The sequence below is a fragment of the Carcharhinus amblyrhynchos genome, chromosome 5, assembly GCF_965287045.1.
Source record: "Carcharhinus amblyrhynchos chromosome 5, sCarAmb.v2.hapA, whole genome shotgun sequence".
Lineage (NCBI taxonomy): Eukaryota > Metazoa > Chordata > Chondrichthyes > Carcharhiniformes > Carcharhinidae > Carcharhinus > Carcharhinus amblyrhynchos.
This window is the reverse complement of record NC_137328.1, coordinates 5,473,466-5,495,873: the sequence shown is the minus strand read 5'-3', so window position 1 is coordinate 5,495,873 and position 22,408 is coordinate 5,473,466. Positions and strand designations below refer to the sequence as shown.

The window sequence follows — 22,408 nt, the reverse complement described above, 5'->3', positions numbered from 1 at the left end:
TGTGTGTGTGTGTGTGAGTGTGTGTGTGTGTGTGAGAGAGTGTGTGTGTGAGAGTGTGTGTGTGAGTGTGTGTGTGTGAGAGTGTGTGTGAGAGTGTGTGTGTGAGAGTGTGTGTGTGAGAGTGTGCGTGTGTGGTGTTTGGAAATTGGTTTGATTCAGGAGTGATATCTCTAAAATGCCACCTCGTGCTGTTTTTTGCAAGGTGATGCTGGCAGGAGAGGGGGCTGGGAGTGTCTCAGTAAACAGAGAAACTGGAGCAAAAAAAGAGAGAAAAATACCTGATGTGAAATACAAGGATGATTTCTACACTAAGATTGTTAAATCATAGGATTTACCAAACAGAGTCTTGACTCTTACTGCAAAGATGAACAGTAAGAGAGGCAGCAAGAAGAAATGAGGTCATTGATATTTATTATGCATTTTATGTGCTATGATTTGCTGCACCAGGTTTCAGCAGCACTGTTATCCTAGGACCCGGCAAAAGGTTTCACTTTTTTGCCAGCAACATAAACTTCAACCATGTTCCGGTCATCTCCTGAAACAGCATAAATATTCAATTAATTAAATGCTATAATAGACTTCAAAAAGAAATGTTCTTTCCCCGAGCCAGTTTCCATGGGACTCCACCCGGTCATTGTCAAGCACCTTCAGGATGTTTACTTAGATGGCCACCATCTTCCACCTTTATAAACTTATGGTCGGCAAGAGCTCCAGCATGGGCCCGATGGGCTGAATGGCTCCATTTCTGTGGTAATGACTCAAACAAGGCTCCTGCTAACCCACATGCCAACTCACACCAAGATGCTTTCAGCCATCATCCCTGTGCCCACTGATCTACACTGGCGCCTGGAACAGCCATGCCTTAATGTTAGCATGTTCTTCCTCCAATTTACTCTGTGGTCTTACCTCCTCCCTATCTCTGTGATCTCGAACCTTCCAAGCCCCTCCAATTCTGGCCTCTCGCGCATGCTCTATGACTCTATTGGGTTAGAGAGATATGGGCCAAATGTGGGCAATTGGAACTAGCTGGGAGGGCACTATAGTCGGATGAACCAGTTGGGCTGTATTCCGTGCTCTGTGACTCAATGCTCCATTTTATTCCTTCCACCAATTGCAACCCTCTCTTCAAAATCCCAGTAAACTTGAGCTGCTTCCCACTGAGTGGCCAAGTGGATGTTGGAGACTTCTGGTCTTTTATTTTAGATCAGATCATAGAACCCTACAGTGCAGAAAGAAGCCCTTCGGCCCATTGAGTCTGCACTGAACACAATCCCACCCAGGCCCTACCCCCATATCCCCTACACATTTACCTACTAATCCTTCTAACCTACGCATCCCTATTCACTAAGGGGCAATTTCTTAGCATGGCCAATCAACCTAACCTGCACATCTTTGGACTGTGGGAGGAAACCAGAGCACCCGGAGGAAACCCACGCAGACACGGGGAGAATGTGCAAACTCCACACATACAGTGACCCGAGCTGAGAATCGAACCCAGGACCCTGGAGCTGTGAAGGCCAGACCAGGTAAGGACAGCAGATTTCCTTCCCTAAAGGACATTAGTGAACCAGATGGGTTTTTCCAACAATCGACAATGGTTTCATGGTCATCGGTAGATTCTTAATTCTAGATTTTTTTTATTGAATTCAAATTCCACCATCTACTGTTGCAGGATTTGAACCCAGGTCCCCAGAGCATTAGCTGAGTTGCTGGAATAATAGTCCAGCCATAACACCACTCGACCATCACCTCCCCTTCCTGCTTCCAGCTGTGCTTTACTAAACATTAGTCAACATCTGGAATATTTTTGAGTCAGGGAGGAGGACCATTGTGAGAATTGCAATGAAATCTTCAACTCACCCAAATACAAGAACTTCTCGAAAATATCCTTGAAAATGAGAAGGGAGAATATCAGTTTTCAGAACAATGAAATACTGAATAGTTATTTTCTAACCGGTATCTTGAAGTCAGTGCAAAATATAATTACCTGCGGACTGTCGCTGGGGAACACCTCAAAAGGACTATCCGGGACATTGGTTTTGACAAGGACAGCATCAAAGTCCTTTCCCACCTCAAAGTTTCCGGTCACTTTATCAAGTCCCAAAGCTGTGGAAGGCAAAACAATTTTTTACGAAGTATTCATGTAAATCTCATTGGAGGCTACAGTGGCGTGGACGGACTGGAGAAACTGGGGTTGTTCTCCTTAGGGCAGAGATGGTGATGAGGAGATTGGCACAGTGGTTAGCACACCTGCCTCATAGCGCCAGGGACACGCATTCGATTCTTGGGTCACTGTCTGCGTAACATGCACATTCTCCCTGTGTCTGCATGGGTTTCCCCTGGGTGTTCTGGTTTCGTCCCACAGTCTGAAAGACGTGTTGGTTAGGTGAAACCAAAAGAGAAAATGCTGGAAAATTTCAGTAGGTCTGGCAGCATCCGTAAGGAGAGAAAAGAGCTGACGTTTCGAGTCCAGGTGACCCGTTGTCAAAGCTGGGTGCCCCGGTTTCCTCCCACAGTCCAAAGACGTGCTGGTTAGGTGCATTGTCCATTTTAAATTCTCCCTCAGTGTACCTGAAAAGGCACCGGAGTGTGGCGACTCAGGGATTTTCACAGTAACTTCGATTTGATTTGATTTATTATTGTTACATACATTAACATAGAGTGAAAAGTATTGTTTCTTGCGCGCTATACAATCATACTGTTCATAGAGAAGGAAACAAGAAAGAGTGCAGAATGTAGTGCTCCAATCATAGCTAGGGTATTACAATCATAGCCAGCGTAAGCTAGGGTAGGTTCATTGCAGTGTTAATGTAAGCCTACTTGTGACACTAATAAATAAAGCTTTAGACTTTATTTGAAGAAAGAAAAATTAAAGGAATATGAGGAAATGAAGAAGATAACTGGATTGTTCTTCCAGAGGGCAAGCACTGAGCAATGGGCTGAATAGCCTCACTCTGTGCTATACTATTCTATGTTTCTGTAACCAGAAGATGCAATGTTGAGCATATTGGATACACTGACGGCTCCTTGAATGGAGTAAGCACAGAGATTGCTCAGAAATTCACATTTTTATATTAGAGATGAGACCAAAAGCTGACAAAGTGGGAGTCCAGGGATGTTATTGAGAGGAAGAAGACTGAGAGGCAGTGAGTGGATAGTGAGTTCTCTTATTGTTTGGGAATGTGCGATAATATTATGCAGCAGGCAGTGATAGTGCGCGAGAACACAAGGGATTCTGTTTGTGCTGGTGGGGGTGTCTGTGACTTGTGTAGTTGCTGCTATTTGCCCTGCTTGTCTCACTCAACAAAGGTTGGTCATCTCGTCCCTGCACCAAAAGATTCACTTGGCTGATTCCTGGGATGAAGCAGTTAGCTTATGACGGAAAGCTGAGCAGGTGAGGCCTTTTCCTCTTGGAGTTTAGAAGAACGAGAGGTGATCTTATTGAAACATATAAGTATCCTGAGGATAGGTGCTGGGAGGATGTTTTCCCTTGTTGGTGAGTCTAGAACTAAAGGACACAGTTTAAAAATGGGGAGAGTTTTCTCTCCCAGAGGGTAGCTGGTCAGTGGAATTCTATTTCTCAGAGACCAATGCAAGAAACTACAAAGGGTCATGAATGTAACCCAGTCCATCAGGCAAACCAGCCTCCCATCCATTGACTCTGTCTACGCTTCCCGCAGCCTTGGAAAATCAGCCAGCACAATCAAGGACCCCACACACCCTGGACATTCTCTCTTCCACCTTCTTCCTTTGGGAAAAAGATACAAAAGTCTGAGGTCAAGTACCAACCGACTCAAGAGCAGCTTCTTCCCTGCTGCCATCAGACTTTTGAATGGATCTACCATATATTAAGTTGATTTTTCTCTACATCCTAACTATGACTGTAACACTATATTCTGCACCCTCCTTTCCTTCTCTTCTGTGTACTCTATGAACAGTATGTTTTATCTGCATAGTGTGCATCACCGAATCCCTACAGTGCAGAAGGAGGCCATTGGACCCATCAAGACTGCACCAACAATGATCCCACCCAAGCTCTAACCCTGTAACCCCATGTATTTACCCTGCTAGTCCTCCTGACTCTAAGGGGCAATTTAGCATGGCTAATCTCACACACATCTTTGGAGTGTGGGAAGAAACCGGAACACCCAGAGGAAACCCACACAGACATGGGGAGAATGTACAAACTCTACACAAAAAAGTACCCAAGGCCAGGAATTGAACCTGGGTTCCTGGCACTGTGAGGCAGCAGTACTAACCACTGTGCTGCCCTAAGTATTGGGATACAGTGAAAATGTATCCCAATATATGTGACAATAATAAATCAAATCAAATCAAGGCTGGATCATCAAATTTATTCAAGGTTTGGTTAGGCAGATTTTGATTGACATAGGAGTTGAGGATTTTTGGACTGGAATGGGGGAGCCGGTGGAAGGAGGGGTAGTTAGGGGGGATAGGAGACAGGAAAATGGAGTTAAGGCCACAATCACATCAATTATGATCTTAATCGTGTAGCAGAGCAGGGTGGAAGGGGTGGATAACATTGCTCTTACTCCTATTTCATGTGTTCACTGGAAGTCACTGGGTTTTGGAGATCAAAAGGGGGAATCAGTATGTTGGCAATGAAAGCCACACTAACTCTGACATCAACCTCTGCACTCAGTAGCTCATCATTCAGTACCACTTGTGCTCAAATACAAGAAGATAAATGCTTTATTTTCTTCTAGGAAAGAGCAGATTGAGGTGTGAACTGATAGGAATCTTCAAAACGCTGTCCCAGATCCTGGATTTCCTGGTCATATCATGATCCAGGGGCGGCATGGTAGCACAGTGGTTAGCACTGCTGCTTCACAGCTCCAGGGACCTGGGTTCAATTCCTGGCTCGGGTCACTCGGGTCTGTGTGGAGTTTGCACATTCTCCTCGTGTCTGCACGGGTTTCCGCCGGGTGCTCCGGTTTCCTCCCACAGTCCAAAGATGTGCGGGTTAGGTTGATTGGCCAAGCTAAGAAATTGCCCCTTAGTGTCCCGGGATGTGTAGGTTAGAGGGATTAGTGGGTAAGTGTATATGGGGAAAGGGCCTGGGTGGGATTGTGGTTGGTGCAGACTCAATGGGCCGAATGGCCTGTTTCTGCACGGTAGGGTTCTATGTTCTATGTATGTGGAGACAGCATCTCCACATCATGTTCTGATCCCGTGCAAGTCGGTGGTGTTTTGTATGGCTTGCCTATCCCCTGGCAGGCGAACCCCAGCACAGTGTGTCACCTTCGCTGGGACTGTAAGCTCCCATTGGAGGGAAGTACCAGAGGATCATGTCCAATGACTTAATTTAATTTTGATTTGATTTATTATTGTCACATGTATTAGTATACAGTGAAAAATATTGTTTCTTGTGTGCTATACAGACAAAGCATACTGCTCATAGAGAAGGAATGAGAGGGTGCAGAATGTAGTGTTACAGTCATAGCTAGGGTGTAGAGAAAAATCAACTTAATGTGAGTTAAGTCCATTCAAAAGTCTGACAGCAGCAGGGAAGAAGCTGGTCTTGAGCTGGTTGGTATGTGACCTCAGGCTTTTTGTATCTTTTTCCTGAAGGAAGAAGGTGGAAGGGAGAATGTCCGAGATGCGTGGGGTCCTTAATTATGCTGGCTGCTTTGTCAAGGTAGCGGGGAGTGTAGACAGAATCAATGGATGGGAGGCAGGTTTTGTGATGGGTTGGGCTGCATTCACGACCTTTTGTATATCCTTGCAGTATTGGGCAGAGTAGGAGCCATACCGAGATGTGATACAACCAAAAAGAATGCTTTCTATGGTGCATATGTAGGAGTTTGTGAGAGTCATATCTGACATGCCAAATTTCCTTAGTCTTCTGAGAAAGTAGAGGCGTTGGTGGGCTGAGTGTGTTGGACAGGGTAGATGTGGATGTTCTCACTTCTAGGGGTAGCCAAGACTTGGGGTCATTAATATAAAATATTCACTGATAAATCTAAAAGGGAATTCAGGAGAAATGTCTTTAGGCAAAGCGTAAGAACGTGGAACAGATTGAGGTGAATGGTGTGGAGACATTTAAAGAGAAGCTTTATAAACACATGAGGGAGAAAGGAACAGGAAAGATTGGTTGGATAAGGTGCAAGGAAGCAGGGTTAGAGAAAGATGGCACATAAACACCAGTATCGACCAACTGAATGTGTTATAATTTCTGTATATTGTTAAGTTACAGAAAGAGCTTGAGGATGTTTATTAATAGTTTCCTACCTTGACTGCCACCCAGGGTGGCCAGTCTAAATACCTCCTGGAATGAAAGCTTTTCATAATCAGAAGATTTCAAGCTCAGAATTTTGGTTACATCAATTGCACACCGCATGGCATTAAGCACAGAAGGCGAATATCCTCCTGAAACATCTGGAACAGATGTTAACATCTGGTTATCATACATTGCAAGAGTATGAGCAAGAACATCTTCAGTATTTTGACTACAAGCAGTACAGTTCAAACATGACCAAGCGCAGGCAAGGGAGGCAAAATGGATATGGGAATTGTCCTGCTAACTCCCTCCTTCACCTCCTCCCTCGTCACCTCTGGCTGGCCATATATCCGTTACCTCCAATTTCCAATTCACACTCTGAGTGCACAAATACCCAGCCACTGGTGGTGAAGCATTTTGGGATGTCCTGGGGTCAGGAGCTGTAGAAATACAGCTTCCTTCCTCCATCCTCCTTTCCCCTCCGCTTCCATTCCTTTATTCATCCCTTCCTCTTTTCCTTCTGCTTTCTCTCCTCTTCCCTTCCTTTCCCTCCTCCCTCCTCTATTTCTTCATTATCACTTTCCTCTTTTTTAATGCCTCTCTTCCCTCCACCTCCTTGGACTGTCCTTTCCTCCTTTCTCTCCTTCCCACCTGTTTCTTTTTATTCATTGGATGTGGGCATCACTAGCTGGGCGAGCATTTATTGCCCATCTCTGAGGGCATTTGAGAGTCAACCACATCGCTGTGGATCTGCAATGACTTGTAAACGAGACCGGGTAAAAATGGCAGATTTCCCCTTCCCTAAAGGGAGATTAGTGAGATAGCAGAGCAGCACGGTGACAAGCACTGCTGCCTCACGGTGCCAGGGACCCAGTTCGATTCCTGGCTCAGGTCACTGTCAGTGTGGAGTTTGCACATTCTCCTCATTTCTATGTGGGTTTCTTCTGGGTGCCCTGGTTTCCTCCCACAGTCCAAAGATGTGCAGGTTAGGTGGATTGGCCATGATAAAATGATTTTTACTGTCAGGTGGATTAGCTAGGGTAAATGCATGGAGTTATGGGGATTGGATCTGGATGGAAATGTGGTCAGTGCAGACTTAATGGCCTCCTTCTGCACTGTTGGAATTCTATGGACCAGATGGGTTTTTACAACAACGGTTTCATGGTTATCATTAAACTTTTAACTCCAGATTTTTTTATTGAATTCAAATTCCCCCATCTCCCATAGTGGGATTCGAACCTGAATGCCCAGAGCATTACCCTGGGTCGCTGGATTACTAGTCCAAAGACAACACCACTGTGCCACTATCTTTCCTATGCCACGAGGAGAACATTTTGACTATTAGTCATTCCTCCGAGGACACAAAATACGTACGAAGTAAGAAGCTAAACATTTTCCTCATCTCCAGGTTTGGGATTTCTTATTAAAAGTTTGACACAAATGCAACTCCTTGAGTCAGCTGTTTGCTTACCCCTGGGAAATAAAGATCAGCAATCAATCTTCCTCACTCTGCCCTCAATAATAATGGAGAGAATTCATACATTAGAGTCTCTTCACCCTCCCTCAATGTCAACCTCTTCACCACCTTCTTCCTAATCTTGCCCAAAAAATAGCCAATCACTGTAGACAGGGAGGGAGTGAGGAAAAACACATTGGTAATAATAGGAGCGTCCAAGACAAACGCGGATAGTCTTTCTGTTCAGGACCATGGACAGTTGCCTAGAGAACTTTCAATGGTTACAGTAAAGGCAAAATACTGCAGACGCTGGAATCAGAAACAAAAACAGAAAATGCTGGAAAATCTCAGCAGCTCTGGCAACATCCACGGAGAGGGAATAGAGCCAACGTTTCGAGTCTACGTGACCCTTCCCCAGCTCTGATGAAGAGTCACCCAGACTGGAAACATTGGCTCTGTTCTCTCTCCACAGATGCTGTCAGACCTGCTGGGATTTTCCAGCATTTTCTGTTCAATGGTTACAGACTAAAGCAAGCTGGCTTTCAGACATTTGGGGCTCAGTTGCTTGTGAGGGAGTGGGGGGGAGGAGGAGGAGGAGGAGGAGGGGGGAGTTGGGACAAAGCACTTGCACTAAAAGTAGGGCAAAGTTGAGGAGTCCTGTAAAATCCTGGGTCAGTGTGTGATGAGTACTTGGAATCCCCAAGGCTGTTATGGACTTGAGGAGGCAAAAAGATAGAAAATGACAAATTGGAACTGCAGTTGGCTCCGTAGCTTCATGCTTGGAGCACAGGCCTTGTAAATCAGGAGTTACTAGTTCAATGCTCACTCGAGTCTTTGTAGAGCAGGGCTTGAAGGGCTGGATGGCCTTCTCCTGTTCCTATCGTGAGCAGCTTTGTAAGCAGAGTGCAGACTGCAAGTTAGAGAGAGCCAGTGTGTGAGTGGGGAGGAGTCACTCTTTTGGGCAGTATAGCAGATACAATGGTTAACACTGCTGCCTCATAGGGCCAGGGGCCGGTTCAATTCCAGCCTTGGGTCACTGTTTGTGTGGAGATTGCACATTCTCCCTATGTCTGCGTGGGTTTCCTCCGGGTGCTCCGGTTTCCTCCCACACTCCAAAGATGTATGGCTTAGGTGGGCTGGCCATGCTAAATTGCCCCTTGGTGTCAGGGGGACTACCTAAGGTAAGTGTATGGGGTCATGGGGATAGGGCCTAGGTGGAATTGTGGTCAATGCAGAATTGATGGGCCAAATGGCCTCCTTCTGCATGTAGGATTCTATGATTCTACCGCAGCCACATTTAGAACATAGAACATTACAGCACAAACAGGCCCTTAGGCTCACATGTTGCACCAATCATATCCCTACCTATCTGGCCTATCTATAACCCTCAATCCCATTAAATCCCATGAACTCATCAAGTACTCATCTACTGAGAAGTCTCACAAAAATACAGAAGTTTTTAACCTACCAGTTCCTAGTCCAACTTTTACTTTATGGTTCAAAGCATTTCGGGCGTCGAATAGGCCACTGCAAAGTCTGAAAAAACACAAGAGAAATGATGTCTCCAAGCCCCTCCTGATGGACAAGTTCAGCTTTCATGCTGGTTACATGAACTTGTCTGTAACCTTCTCCTCAGCAAAGGAACTTCTGCTGCTCAGTGCTGAACGTGCAGCCACAATTTTATAGGGCAGACATTTGATGGTGATCTGCCCTTTGTTCACCCAATATCTCGACTCAAGTCATGCGCAGCCACTCAAATATCTCTTCTTCCGCAGTTCTCCCTGGTGTCTCACTCTTCACTCTGCATTCACGCTTCCAGGTGTACAAACAACTTCCACCATGGCATGTCTGAAGATTAAAGTGGGTATAATTGTGCCCGGAGCCTCAAATAAATCCAATGGGAGACTCCGGAGAAACGTCTTCACCCAGAGAGTGACGAGAACGCGGAACTCACTACCGCAGGGAGCGATTGACAGGGACAGGTTTAAGGGGGAGATGGATAATTATGCAAGGGAGAAGGGAATGGAAGGATTTTCTGATGGAGTGAGGCGAGGAGGGTGTAGGGGAAGGAGTGAGGAGCCAAGCACTGCTAGCGTAAAGGGTTCCAAGACATCAGAGAGAATTGCCGGTTGGGTACACTGACCGTGCTAAATTCTCCCTCAGTGTATCCAAACAGGCACCAGAGTGTGGCGACTAGGGGATTTTCACATTAACTTCATTGCAGTGTTAATGTAAGCCTACTTGTGACACCAATAAATATATTTTAAAACTTTAAACATGACAAAATGGCGGCACGGTGGCACAGTGGTTAGCACGGCTGCCTCACAGTGCCAGGGGCCCAGGTTCGATCCTGGCTTAGGGTGACTGTCTGTGCAGAGTTTGCACATTTTCCCTGTGTCTGCGTGAGTTTCCTCCGAGTGATTCGGTTTTCTTCCACACTGCAAAAATGTGCGGGTTAGGTTGATTGACCATGATAAATTGCCCCTTAGTGTCAGGGGGATTAGCAGTGAAAATACAAGGAATTATGGGGATAGAGCCCGGGGGTTTATTGTCAATGCAGGCTCGATGGGCTGAATGGCCTCCTTCTACGCTGTAGGATTCTATGATTTAAAATCGGTTAGCCTTTCTGATCAGCACCATGGACAGCTGCCTAGTATGCCTGGGGTTACGGACTAGAGCAAGTTCCAGAATCTGGCTTTCAGTCACTTGGAACATAAACACTGGCTTAGACCAGTTAGGCCAAATGGCCAGTTTCTTGCTAAAACTCTGACGCAAATCAACGTAAAGAGGTGGCTAAAAAATTGCCAAGGTTTAAAAAGTTTTCAGTGTTGAACAATGTGCAGGTTAGATGGATTGGCCATGGTAAATGTGGAAGGTTAGAGGGATAGGGTAAGGAAGTGGACCAGAGTAAGATACTCTGTCAGAAAGTCAATGCAGGCTTGATGGGCCAAGTGGCCTCCTTCTGCACTGAAGGGATTCTATGTATCCAGGCCTGCATTCCCAGTTGGGATTCCGAGCCTTCAGGATCGAGAGTGAGAGAAATGATACAATCCCAGAAAGGGAAGCAATGGGATTGCCTGGTCTGAGAGGCTGCCTCGCCGGACAACTCTGACTCCAGACACCATGTAAAGACAGCATTTCAAACAGGGGCCCAAGGGAACAGAAAGGGAGAGCCGAGATCCAGTCTGTCCACGTCCAAATACCAGCTTGTCTGTCACCAAAAGAAATGATTTGCATATTCAGAGCACTTTTCACAACCTCAGGATGTTCCAAAGTGCTTCACAGACAGCGATGAATTTTTAAAGTGTGGTCAACGTAGGAAACAGTGGGCAATTTGCACACAGCAAGATCCCACAACAGCAATGTGATAATGACCAGATGACCCGGCCTTGGGCCACTGTCTGTGTGGAGTCCGTATGTTCTCCCCGTGTCTGTGTGGATTTCCTCCAGGTGCTCCCGTTTCCTCCCAGGTTAGGTGGATTGGCCATGGTAATTTGTTCCTTAGTGTCAGGGGGATTAACAGGGTAAACAAGGTGACTATCACTGTTTGCTGTGCAGATCCACGGATTTGGGTCGGTGTCTGTGGGAGTTTGCACGTTGTCCCCGTGCTTGCATGGGTTTTCTCCGGGTGCTTCGGTTTCCTCTCACACTCCCAAAAATGTGCTCTTAGGCTGATTGGTATTAACAAATTGTCCCTAAATTAGGCGTCCCTCATTCTGGTTATAATTCCTTTATTGTGGAGTCCTATAGGCGTGGACAAAGGTCATAGGTAGAAGAGGGAACTCACAATGTTAAAATGGCAGCATGGACTTGTTGGGCCGAAGGGCCTGTTTCCCGTGCTGTGTTGTTCTTTGTTCTTTGTAAAAACATGGGGATGGGGCCTGGGTGGGATTGTTGTGGGTGTAGGCTCAATGGGCCAAATGGCCTTATTCTGCACTGTGGGGATTCTATCTGATTTTGGTGATGTTCTTTGAAGGATAACTATTGGGCAGGACATCAAGGGTGGCACAGTGGCACAGTGATTAGCGCCGCTGCCTCACAGCGCCAAGTACCCAGGTCCAATTCCAGCCTCGGGCCACTGTCTGTGCGGAGTCTGCACATTCTCCCCATGTCTGTGTGGGTTTTCACTGGGTGCTCCAGTTTCCTCTCACAGTCCAAAGACGTGCGGGTTAGGTAGATTGGCCATGATATCCCTTAGTGCCAGAAGATCAGCAGGGTAAATGTGTGGGGTTGTGGGTATAGGGCCTGGGTGGTTGGTGCAGACTTGATGGGCCGAACAGCCTCCTTCTGCACTATATGGTTCTCTCCTGCTCTCCTTCAGAATAAGGGCCATGGAAACTTCTATGTCCATCTCAGAGAGCTGAAGGGGCTCAGTTTAACATCTCACCTGTAATTTGGCACCTCAGGCACTGCAGCACTCACCCGGGACTGCGCTGGAAATTTCGTGCTCGATGTTTTGCTCCAGCTTGTGGAGTGGGACCACTGGGGCAAGGCTTACAGCAGGAATCCAGTGCGGGTATCTGGCCCAGATATATTGATTGCAGCAATTGCATACTTACGAGGTGTTTGAATTTGGGCAGTGTGAGATAGCCACTCCTTTTCTCTGGAAGAGTTCCAGCTCTTCATCGGAGAGATACACTCCATGTGCCATGACTGTCTGTGTGAAAAGATCGTTTGTGACAGCAATGATAACGGCTCATTTAACACGCAATCAGAAGCAGCAGGAGGTGGCCAGGTAAAAGGACAAGTTAAGCAACCGAGAGGGTGATGAAAAGGATTGAGACAGATAGAGAGAAAAGCTTAGGAGGAACTGTGTACAGAGAAAGAGAGAAATGGAGATGGAGAAATAGAAAGAGATTGAAAGAGAGAAAGAGAGCGAGAGAAGGGAGGAAAGAGAGATAGAGAGATGGAGGAAGAGAGAGGGAAAGAGAAAGAAAGAGAAAGGAAGAAAGACATAGAGAAAAAGAGAGAGAAAGAAAGAGATTGAGGAGAGAAAGAAAGAGAGAAAGGAAGAAAGAGAGATGGAGAATAAGAGAGAGAAAGAAAATTTGAGAAAAAGAGGGAGGCAGAAAGAGAGAGTGAAAGAAAGAGAGAAAGATCAAGGAAGTGTGAAGAGTGGCTGAAAGAGAGAGAGAGGGAGAGAAGGTGGGAGTGAAAAGAGAGAAGAAATGAGAAACAGAGCAGGAGAGAGGAAGAGAGAGAAAGAAAAGGCAGAGAAAGAGAGACAGAGCGAATGAGAGGGAGAAAGAAAGAGAGGGAGAGAAGGAGGGATTGAGAAAGAGAGGTTGCAAGTATGGAAACCATCTTTTTGTTTAGGCTAATTTTGTTGGTCGATGGGAAGAGGCCTGAGGAGTGGGCTCAATTGGATAGCACACAATGAACCAGTATAGACATGATGGATTGAATGGCCTCCTTGTATCTCTGACTCAAAGTCATGGGTTCAACTCCCTCTCCAAACATTTAAGTGCCAAAATTCTCACTTGGGTCTCTCCGCTCCCCACCGCCCCCCCCCAGCCGAGTGGTATTATCGCAAGAAATTTAATCCAGAAATTCTGGGGACCTGGGTTCAAATCCCGTCACAGCAGACGGTGGAATTTGAATTCAATATAAAAAAAATCTGAAATTAAGAATCTATTGATGACCGTGAAACCATTGTCAATTGTCGGAAAAACCGATCTGGTTCACAGATGTCCTTTAGGGAAGGAAATCTGCCGTCCTTACAGAGCCACAGCAATGTGGTTGACTCTCAACTGCCCTCAGGCAACTAGGGATGGGCAATAAATGCTGGCCAGCCGGCAAAGCCCATGACCCACAAATAAATTTCAAAAAAATAGTGATTGTGGATTTCAGGAACTGCTTTTCTTAAGCGATTATTTGAAGAAGAAAGTATGGCCTTGAGCACTCACCTTATCAGTCAGGAGGCTGTGTTTGTCATAAACATCTGAATAATTCTTGCAATTTGGAAAGATTTTCTTTATAGCCTCTATCTCTTCGAGAGACTCACTTACGTGACTCTGGAACAAATAACAAGACTTACTTGCATCTTGATAACATCCATTTGCTGTACATTGCAAAAAGTGGGAAGAGAGGTGGAGAGGAATAGGGAGGGAATTCCCGAGGGTAGGGCCCCTGGCAACTGAAGACACAGCTGCCAGTGGTAGAGCGATGGAAATCGGACATGCGCAGGAGACCTGAATCGGAAACACAGATATCTCAGAGAGCTGTGGGGCTGGCGGAGGTTACAGAGACTTGGAGGGGTGAGGCCATGGGGAGATGTGGGCAGTGGTGCCGTGATATTGTCACTGGACTAGTAATCCAGAGACCCAGGATAATGCTCTGGGGACCCGGGTTCAAATCCCACCGTGACAGATGATGAAATTTGAATTCAATAAAAATCTAGAATTCAGTAGAAACCTTACAGAGGAGAAGGAGGCCACTCGGTCCATCGAGTCTGCACCGCCAACATCCCCACCCTGGCTCTATCCCTGTAACCCCACGTATTTCCGTCGAGGAAAAAGATACAAAGGTCTGAAGTCACGTACCAACTGACTCAAGAACGGCTTCTTCCCTGCTGCTGTCGAAACTTTTGAATGGACTTATCTTGCATTAAGTTGATCTACACCCTATCTATGAATGTAACACTACATTCTGGAGTCTGTCATTTCCTTCTCTATGAACAGTATGTTTTGTCTTTATAGTGTGCAAGAAACAATACTTTTCATTGTATGTAAATACATGTGACAATAATAAATCAAATCAAACCAGAAATATTTACCCTGCTAATCCCCCTGACACTGGGGTCAATTTAGCATGGCCAATCCACCTAATCCTAAATCTAGAATTAAGAGTTGACCATAAAACCATGGCCGATAGTTGGAAAAATCCGCCTTGTTCACTAATGTCCTTTAGGGAAGGAAATCTGCCATCCTTACCTAGTCTATCCTACATGTGACTCCAGAGCCACAGCAATGTGGTTGACTCTCAACTGCCCTCAGTGATGGATAATAAATGCCGCCCCAGTCAGAAACGCCCATATCCCATGAATGGAAAAGTAAGGATGAGAATTTTAACATTGGGGTGTAGGTTAGATAGCAGAGGGGCGCTGGTGGTGAATGGGGTTTGGTGCAAGTTAAGATACAGGCAGCAGGAGTTCTGGAAAAGCCCATGATTATGGAAAGTGGGAGGCCAGAAGAACATTAGAATTGTGAATTCTGGAGGCCTCAAAAGGTTGTGGGTGGGAGTTCAGCAGGAAATGCGATGCGGCAGAAACAAGTGATACAATGGAGGAGGAAGTCAGCAGACTCCCCCATCTATTTGTTACTCTGATGTGTCAAAGATGTGCAGGTTAGGTGAGGTGGCCAAGCTAAATTGCCCCTTAGTGCCAGGGTAAATGCATGGGGTTGCAGGGGTAGGGCCTGGGTGGGATTGTTGTCAGTGCAGCCTCGATGGGCCGAATGGCCTCCTTCAGCCCTATAGGGATTCTGTGATTGACGCTAAACAGAACCATTGAGTCTGCAGAGAAATGGAACTAATTCCCCAGAGCTCAGTGCCATTCACTGGCTGAAAGTAACACAGCGTGTAGGAAGCGAGTTGCAGTAACTTTGAGACTGAGATGAATGCAAACGGTTTTTGTGTATTGGCAAGTGTAAAAGGCGTTTAGATCGAGTAAGTAAAGAGAAACGGGTTCCGAGGGCTGCTGGATCGGTAACCATTGGAAACAGATTTAATGCAATTAACATAAGAACCGGATTCTACATGAGGATGAAGGTTTTGTTGCAGTCTGAGGTCAGCCTTTAGAATGTACTGCATGGTTGTGGGACTGGAAATGGCTGCATTTCCTGGTTCCACCAGAGCCTCCTGCGGCACTGGATCTCGGTCATGCCCGGGTAGTTTGATCTTGCCAGCTGGGTAGTGATGTCTTCTGCGGGGACGCCCTCCTTGCCGTCCCTGAGCAGCCAGTGCCTTGCCTGAGGGCATCACCTGTGACCACCTGCCCTCCTCTCTCTTTGTCCCCTGTCCTCCTCAGAGGAGGTTCTGCCCACTGAGAAGACTATCCCCATCTGCAAATGGGCCTTACCCCGCGCACAGAGGGACGCAATGTCACATGACTGAGAATGCCAGACTAGATGTGAAAACCTGCAACTAAAGCAGTGAAAGCGTTCCAAGCCAAACTCCCAAAAAACTCCATCCAACTCGGTCAGCCTTTACTCCAGTCCCCTTTTACTCCATTCCTGGAAGCCAAAGCGTCCGTGTTGCCTGCACGTGATTTTCTGCTCAGTTGCACTTAGAGTCAGACAGCGGAATTTTACAGTCTGGCTCAGCCCAAAACCATAAAATCCCACCCAAGGTCCACGGACCTTCCCATTGTCCGGCCCACTCCGATTCCCATGGCGAACGGTGTAGTAAAATTCCAGCCATAGAGCCATAGAGCTACACAGCATGGAAACAGGCCCTTCGGCCCAACTTGTCCATGCTGGCCGGGTTTTCTCAACTGAATCAGTCCCATTTGCCTGTGTTTGGCCCTCTAAACCTTTCCCATCCATGCACCTGTCCAAATGTCTTTCACAGGTTGTAACTTACCCGCTTCTACCACCTCCTCTGGCAGCTCATTCCATATGGGCACCACTCCCTGTGTGAAAAAGTTGCCCCTCTGGTCCCTTTTAAATCCTTCCCCGCTCACCTTGAACCTTTGCCCTCTAGTTTTGGGCTCCCTGGGGAAAAATACCTTAGCTATTCGCCTTATCTATGCCCCTCATCATTTTATAAACCTCTATAAAGGTCATCCCTCATCCTCCTACGTTCCAGGGAAAAAAAAATCCCAGCGTCTCCTTATAATTCAAATCTTCCAGTCCTCGTGACATCCTTGTAAATCTTTTCCACACCCTTTCCAGTTCAGTAACATCTTTCCTGTAGCAGAGTGCCCAGGATTGTACGCAGTACTCCAAATGTGGCCTTAACCAATATCTTGAACAGTCGTAGCATAACGGCCCAACTCCTGTACTCAGTGCTTACAATCATTTGAATGAACTTCTTCATTGTTGGTGGACGCTCATACAATCGGCACCTGCTGACTGTAATATCATACGAGTGCGTGGCGACATTGCAAGGCGCGCCAACATGTTCTGGCACGCTTTCACATGCTCCCAGGTTGGGTGCACACCCACCTGGGCAAACTAAAACATTCTACCCAAATTCAATAATAGGAACAAAAGGAATTGGATAATTTTTTTAACATTAGTTAGCACTGCTGCCTCACAGCGCCAGGGACCTGGGTTCAATTCCAGCCTTGGATCACTGTCTTGTGTGGAGTTTGCACGTTCTCTCCGTGCCTGCATGGGTTTCCTCCGGGTCTTCCAGTTTCCTTCCAACGTCCAAAGGTGAGCGGGTTACTTGCACTGGCCGTGCTAAATTGACCCTTAGTGTTCCAGAATGCATAGATTAAAGGGGTTAGTGGGGCAAACATGTGGTGTTATGGGGATAGGGCCTGGCTGGGGTGTTGTCAGTGCAGACTTGATGGGCTGAATGGCCTCCTTCTGCGCTGTCGGGATGCTATTTAAAAAAAGAGAAAAACTGCAAAGTTACAGGGAAAGAACGGGAGAGTGGGACTATCTCTTTGAAAAAGACACAAACTTGTTGGGCCAAATGGCCTCCTTCAGTGCTATAACAATCTACGATTCTATCATTTTAAACCTGGATATTTTAGGTGCCGGGAGCTGTATCATACCATTGTTGCCAACACGGAATTTATTTAACCACACTTTACATCTGAACATGTTAAAGATTATGGTGAAAATCGGAAAATTAGGATTGCTTATTTCATTCTCAACAATGCAGCAACTGATTGCAAACACTATGTGCACTGGCTGCAAAGAAAGGATATTAATAAATTCTCCTGGAAATTAATGGGTGCAGTACCTGAATGTGCAAGTTGTTACTGTTCGCAAATGACCCCAGTTGTTGCAGCAGTTCAGAGGAACAGCTCAGTCCAAAGCGAGGAGTCACTATGGGTTTTACCAGGGGGTACTGTAAAATAAAACAAACATTGGAAAATGTAACCATTTCAATGCTGTTAACACGCTGAAAGAGCGAGGAGTTCATCTCCGACACGCGTGAAACACATTTTTCTGTTATAGTTATGGTCAAAATTGCTGCAAATATTCAGGCAGCGTCTGTAGAATGAGAGTTCATACTTCACAGCTCGCCTCAACACTGGGAAATAAATGAGTGATTGAACAGGGTCAGGAGGAGGTGTGAGTGGGAGCAGCAGAATCATTTACAGCGCTTACTCTGTGAAAAATGGTTCTGAGCTGAAACTGAACTCGGTGCGATCTCTAACATCCCCTTTTCCACTTCTATCGCAAGTGCCTGATGGAAAAATGAAGAACCTATGTCGAATCATAGGATCCCAACAGATCAGGAGGAGGCCATTTGGCCCATCGAGTCTGCACAGACTCTCTGACAGTGCATCCCATCCAGACCCTAAACTTGTAACTCCATGTATTTAGCCCGCCAATACCCCGAACCTACACACACATTTTGAGACATAAGGGATAAGTTACACAGCCAATCCACCTAACCTGCACATTTTTGGACATTAAAGGAACTAGAGGAATTTCACAGTGATTTCATTGCAGTGTTAATGTAAGCCTTACTTGTGACTAATAAATAAACTTTAACTTTAAGGAGCAATTTAGCATGGCTAATCCACTTAACTCGCACATCTTTGGACACTAAGGCGCAATTTAGCACGACTAATCCATCTAACCTGCACATCTTTGGACACTAAAGGCAATTTAGCATGACCAATCCAACTAACCCACACATCTTTCGGACTGTGGGAGGAAACTGGAGCTCCTGAAGGAAATCCACGCAGACACAGGAGAACATGCAAACTCCACACAGACAGTGGCCCAAGGCGGGAATTGAACCCGGCTCCCTGGCGCTGTGAGGCAGCCGTGCTAACAACTGTGCCATCCTTCACTAAGACAACGCAGGACAGAAAGGTTCAGAGCAAGGGAATTAAAATGATAGGTGACAAGGGGCCAAGCTTGCGGACTGAGTGGAGGTCTCCCACAAAGAGGTGTCCCAATTTACACTTGGTCTCCCCAGTGTACAGGAGACCACATTGCAAGCAGGGTACACCCGACACTAATTTTCTATTTGTACACTGTAATAGCATTTATTAATCACCTTTGGGCTGTCAGTTTAATTTAAGATAGATCGTACCCTGCTGCAGGGCAGATGGTGGCATCGTGGGTAACGTTGCTGGTTGGATTAGTAATCCTGAGGCCCAGGTTGATCCTCTGGGGATGTGGGTTCAAATCCCATTATAGCTGCTGATGGAATTCAATTAGTTCAAGATAAAACCTGGTAATTGAAAACTAACCTCAGCGATTGTAGAACTAGCTTTGGCCCATTTAAAAAAAAAGTCCTTAGGGAAGGAAATCTGCTGACGTGGTTCCGGAGCCCATAGCAACTGATTGGCTTCGGATCCCACTCTGAAATGGCCTAGCAAGGAATTTCATTCAAGGGCAATTAGGGATGGACAACAAATGTTGGCTCAGCCAGACACACGCACGAGTCTTAAAGCTTCACAAAAAGCTTCCATTTTCTTGCTCATGTTGTTAATGATTCTGTTATACATCTCGTCTCATCTTTAAGGCAAGTTGAGTGAGCGGGCAAACACATGGTAGGCGCAGTGTCACCTGGATAAATGTGGAGTTGTCCACTTCAGATAGAGAGACACAATTATCCTCAATTATTTAAAGTGAGATAGACTGGGACGCAGAGAAGGATCTGGGGGTCCTGGTGCACCAGTCACTGAAAGCGAGCATGCAGGTACAGCAACAGTTAGGAAGGAAAATGGTATGTTGGCCTTCATTGTAAGAGGGTTCGAGTACAGGAGCAAGAATGCAGCTGTACAGGGCCTCGGTGAGACCATACCTGGAGTATTGAGAGCAGTTTAGGTCTCCATATCTGAGAAAGGATATATTTGCCACAGAGGGAGTGAAGCGAAGTTTCACCAGATTAGGGTGGCAGGATTGTAGAGAGATTGAGTTGACTAGGCCTGTATTCACTGGATCACAGAAGAATGAGAGAGGGTTTCATTGAAACGCACAGAATTTGAGCGGCACGGTAGCATGGTGGTTAGTACTGCTGCTTCATAGTTCCAGGGTCCTGGGTTCGATTCCCGGCTCGAGTCACTGTGCGGAGTTTGCACGCTCTCCTCGTGGTCTGCGTGGGTTTCCGCCGGGTGCTCTGGTTTCCTCCCACAGTCCAAAGATGTGTGGGTTAGGTTGATTGGCCATGCTAAGAAATTGCCCCTTAGTGTCCAGGGATGTGTAGGTTGGAGGGAGTACTGGGTGTAATGTATGGGGGTAGGGCCTGGGTGGGATTGTGTTCAGTGCAGATTCGAAGGGCATCTCTGCACTGTAGAGGTCTAAGAAAGTAATTCTGAGCGGGCTGGACACACTAGGTGTAAGGATGTTGTTTCCTCTGGTTGGGGGTGTTCTAGAACAAGGGGCCCCAGTTTTAGGATACAGGGTGGTCCATTTAGGACTGAGATGAGGAGAAACCTCTTCAGTCAGAGTGTAGTGAGCCTCTGGAATTCTCTAACACAGAAGGCCATGGAGTCATGGATATATATAAGAATGAAATGGATAGATTTCTAAACTCTAAAGGTATCAAGGAGAGAGGGAGGAGAGCGGGAACATGATGTTGAAAACTAACCTCAGCAATTGTAGAACTATTTTTGACCCATTTAAAAAGAAATCCTTAGGCCTTCATCAACTGGGGAATTGAGTTTAGGAGTCGGGAGATAATGCTGCAGCTTTATAAGACCCTGGTCAGACCCCACTTGGAGTACTGTGCTCAGTTCTGGTCTCCTCATTACAGGAAGGATGTGGAAGCCATAGAAAGGGTGCAGAGGAGATTTACAAGGATGTTGCCTGGATTTGGTGGCATTCCTTATGAGGATAGGTTGCGAGAGCTCGGTCTTTTCTCCTTGGAGAGACGAAGGATGAGGGGTGACCTGATAGAAGTGTATAAGATGTTGGGAGGTATTGACTGGTTGGATTCTCAGAGGCTATTTCCCAGGGCTGAAATGGTTGCCACAAGGGGACACAGGTTTAGGGTGCTGGGGAGTAGGTACAGAGGGGATGTCGGGGTAAGTTTTTCACTGAGGGTGGTGGGTGTGTGGAATCGGCTGCCATCGGTGGTGGTGGAGGCGGATTCAATAGGGTCTTTTAAGAGACTTCTGGAACAGTACAAGGAACTTAGTAAGATTGACAGTTATAGGCAAGCCTAGTAAGTAGAGGTATGTTCAGCGCAGCTTGTGGGCTGAAGGCCTATTTGTGCTGTAGTTTTTCTACGCTCTATGTTGAGATAGAGCATCAGTCATGATCATGTTAAGTGACGGAGCAGGCTCACATGGCCTCCTCTTGATCCAATTCTCTATGTTGCCTCCTCTCTTTGTTGGTCGCACTTAGTCCTTCTGATCTCGGAGCAAAACAGAAGAAAAAGAACAATAAGTAAGAAAATACTGGAGCAGATCACCTCAAATCAGAAGCAGGATACAGCGAGCGAGGAGGCTGGAAAGCATGAGAGAGCGCCTGTGGACAAAAGAACTCCAGCGCAGAAGACATTTGGTAAGGTGCAGGAGAAGTGGCAAATTGGAAGAATTCTGAAGAAGGCATCAGAGTGTGGTGGAGTTTAACCGACACCTGGATACGCTGACAAAACATTACGAGTCAGCTGGACTAAATGAGGAGATGGAGGAAGCTTTTGAACGTTGTTTTGTTGGGAATTTTATTTTCCATACTCTTTGCACCTGCAGTAAATTGAGATAGACTTGATCTGTCTGCCTGCTGCTGAACCTGTCTACATTTTGTACCAGTTAATGAATATCTTTCCTCTGGTTAACTGGTTCTTGCGCGCTCCCTGAACTAGAAAAGTTTAGTGATGTCAGCTATGAAAAACCAGTCGCTGATTATCTCTCTTCACACGAGTGAGATATTTGCCTGGGAATGATGAGTGGAATGGGCTGTGGCAAGAGTTAATTTGGTTATCGCTAATGTGCATAATTGTAGGTCTTTTTCCAGATATGTATCACAACATTGAGACATGAGGCTAGCCTGCCTGCTAGTCCTTGCAGAAGTGGCAGGCACAACATCCAAGAGAGCCTCTTGTTGGGGGGGCCATGGTCGCACAGCGGTTAGTGCTATTGCCTCACAGAGCCAGGGACCCAGGTTCAATTCCGGCCACGGGTTGCTGTCTGTGTGGAATTGGCATGTTCTCCCCGTGTTTTCCTCCGCCGCTCCGGTTTCCTCCCACAGTCCAAAGATGTGCCGATGATTGTGCTGCCATGCCACTCCTGTGCCACTGGAGAGGGGGAGGAGAATGGGTAGGGAGGGGGTGGCATGGCAGCACAGTGGTTAGCACTACTGCTTCACAATGCCAGGGACCCAGGTTCGATACCTGGCCTTGGGTCACTATCTATGCGGAGTGTGTACGTTCTCCCCATGTCTTCGTGGGTTTCCTGCCAGTGCTCTGGTTTCCTCCCACAGTCTGAAAGACGTGGGGGTTAGGTACATTGGCCATGCTAAATTCTCCCTGACTGTACCCAAACAGGCGCCGGAGTGTGGCGACCAGGGGGATTTTCACAGTAACTTGATTGCGGTGTTAACGTAAGCCTATTTGTGACACTAATAAAT

The 22,408-nt window shown here is 46.5% G+C and overlaps 1 protein-coding gene across 1 annotated transcript in view; it reads right to left on the bottom strand.

Annotated features, from left to right (window-relative positions):
* Window positions 1-114: 114 nt before the first annotated feature.
* Window positions 115-22,408, bottom strand: part of gda (guanine deaminase) — a 42,452-nt gene continuing 20,158 nt past the window's right edge. Inside the window, exons 7-14 of the mRNA XM_080189598.1 lie at window positions 17,613-17,720; window positions 13,604-13,711; window positions 12,257-12,354; window positions 9,166-9,233; window positions 6,253-6,399; window positions 1,988-2,106; window positions 1,861-1,888; window positions 115-535 (exon numbers count right to left, since the gene is read on the bottom strand). Of these exons, the coding sequence (XP_080045724.1) occupies window positions 468-535; window positions 1,861-1,888; window positions 1,988-2,106; window positions 6,253-6,399; window positions 9,166-9,233; window positions 12,257-12,354; window positions 13,604-13,711; window positions 17,613-17,720 (744 nt within the window). The 3' untranslated portion in view covers window positions 115-467. The remainder of the gene's footprint in view (window positions 536-1,860; window positions 1,889-1,987; window positions 2,107-6,252; window positions 6,400-9,165; window positions 9,234-12,256; window positions 12,355-13,603; window positions 13,712-17,612; window positions 17,721-22,408) is intronic.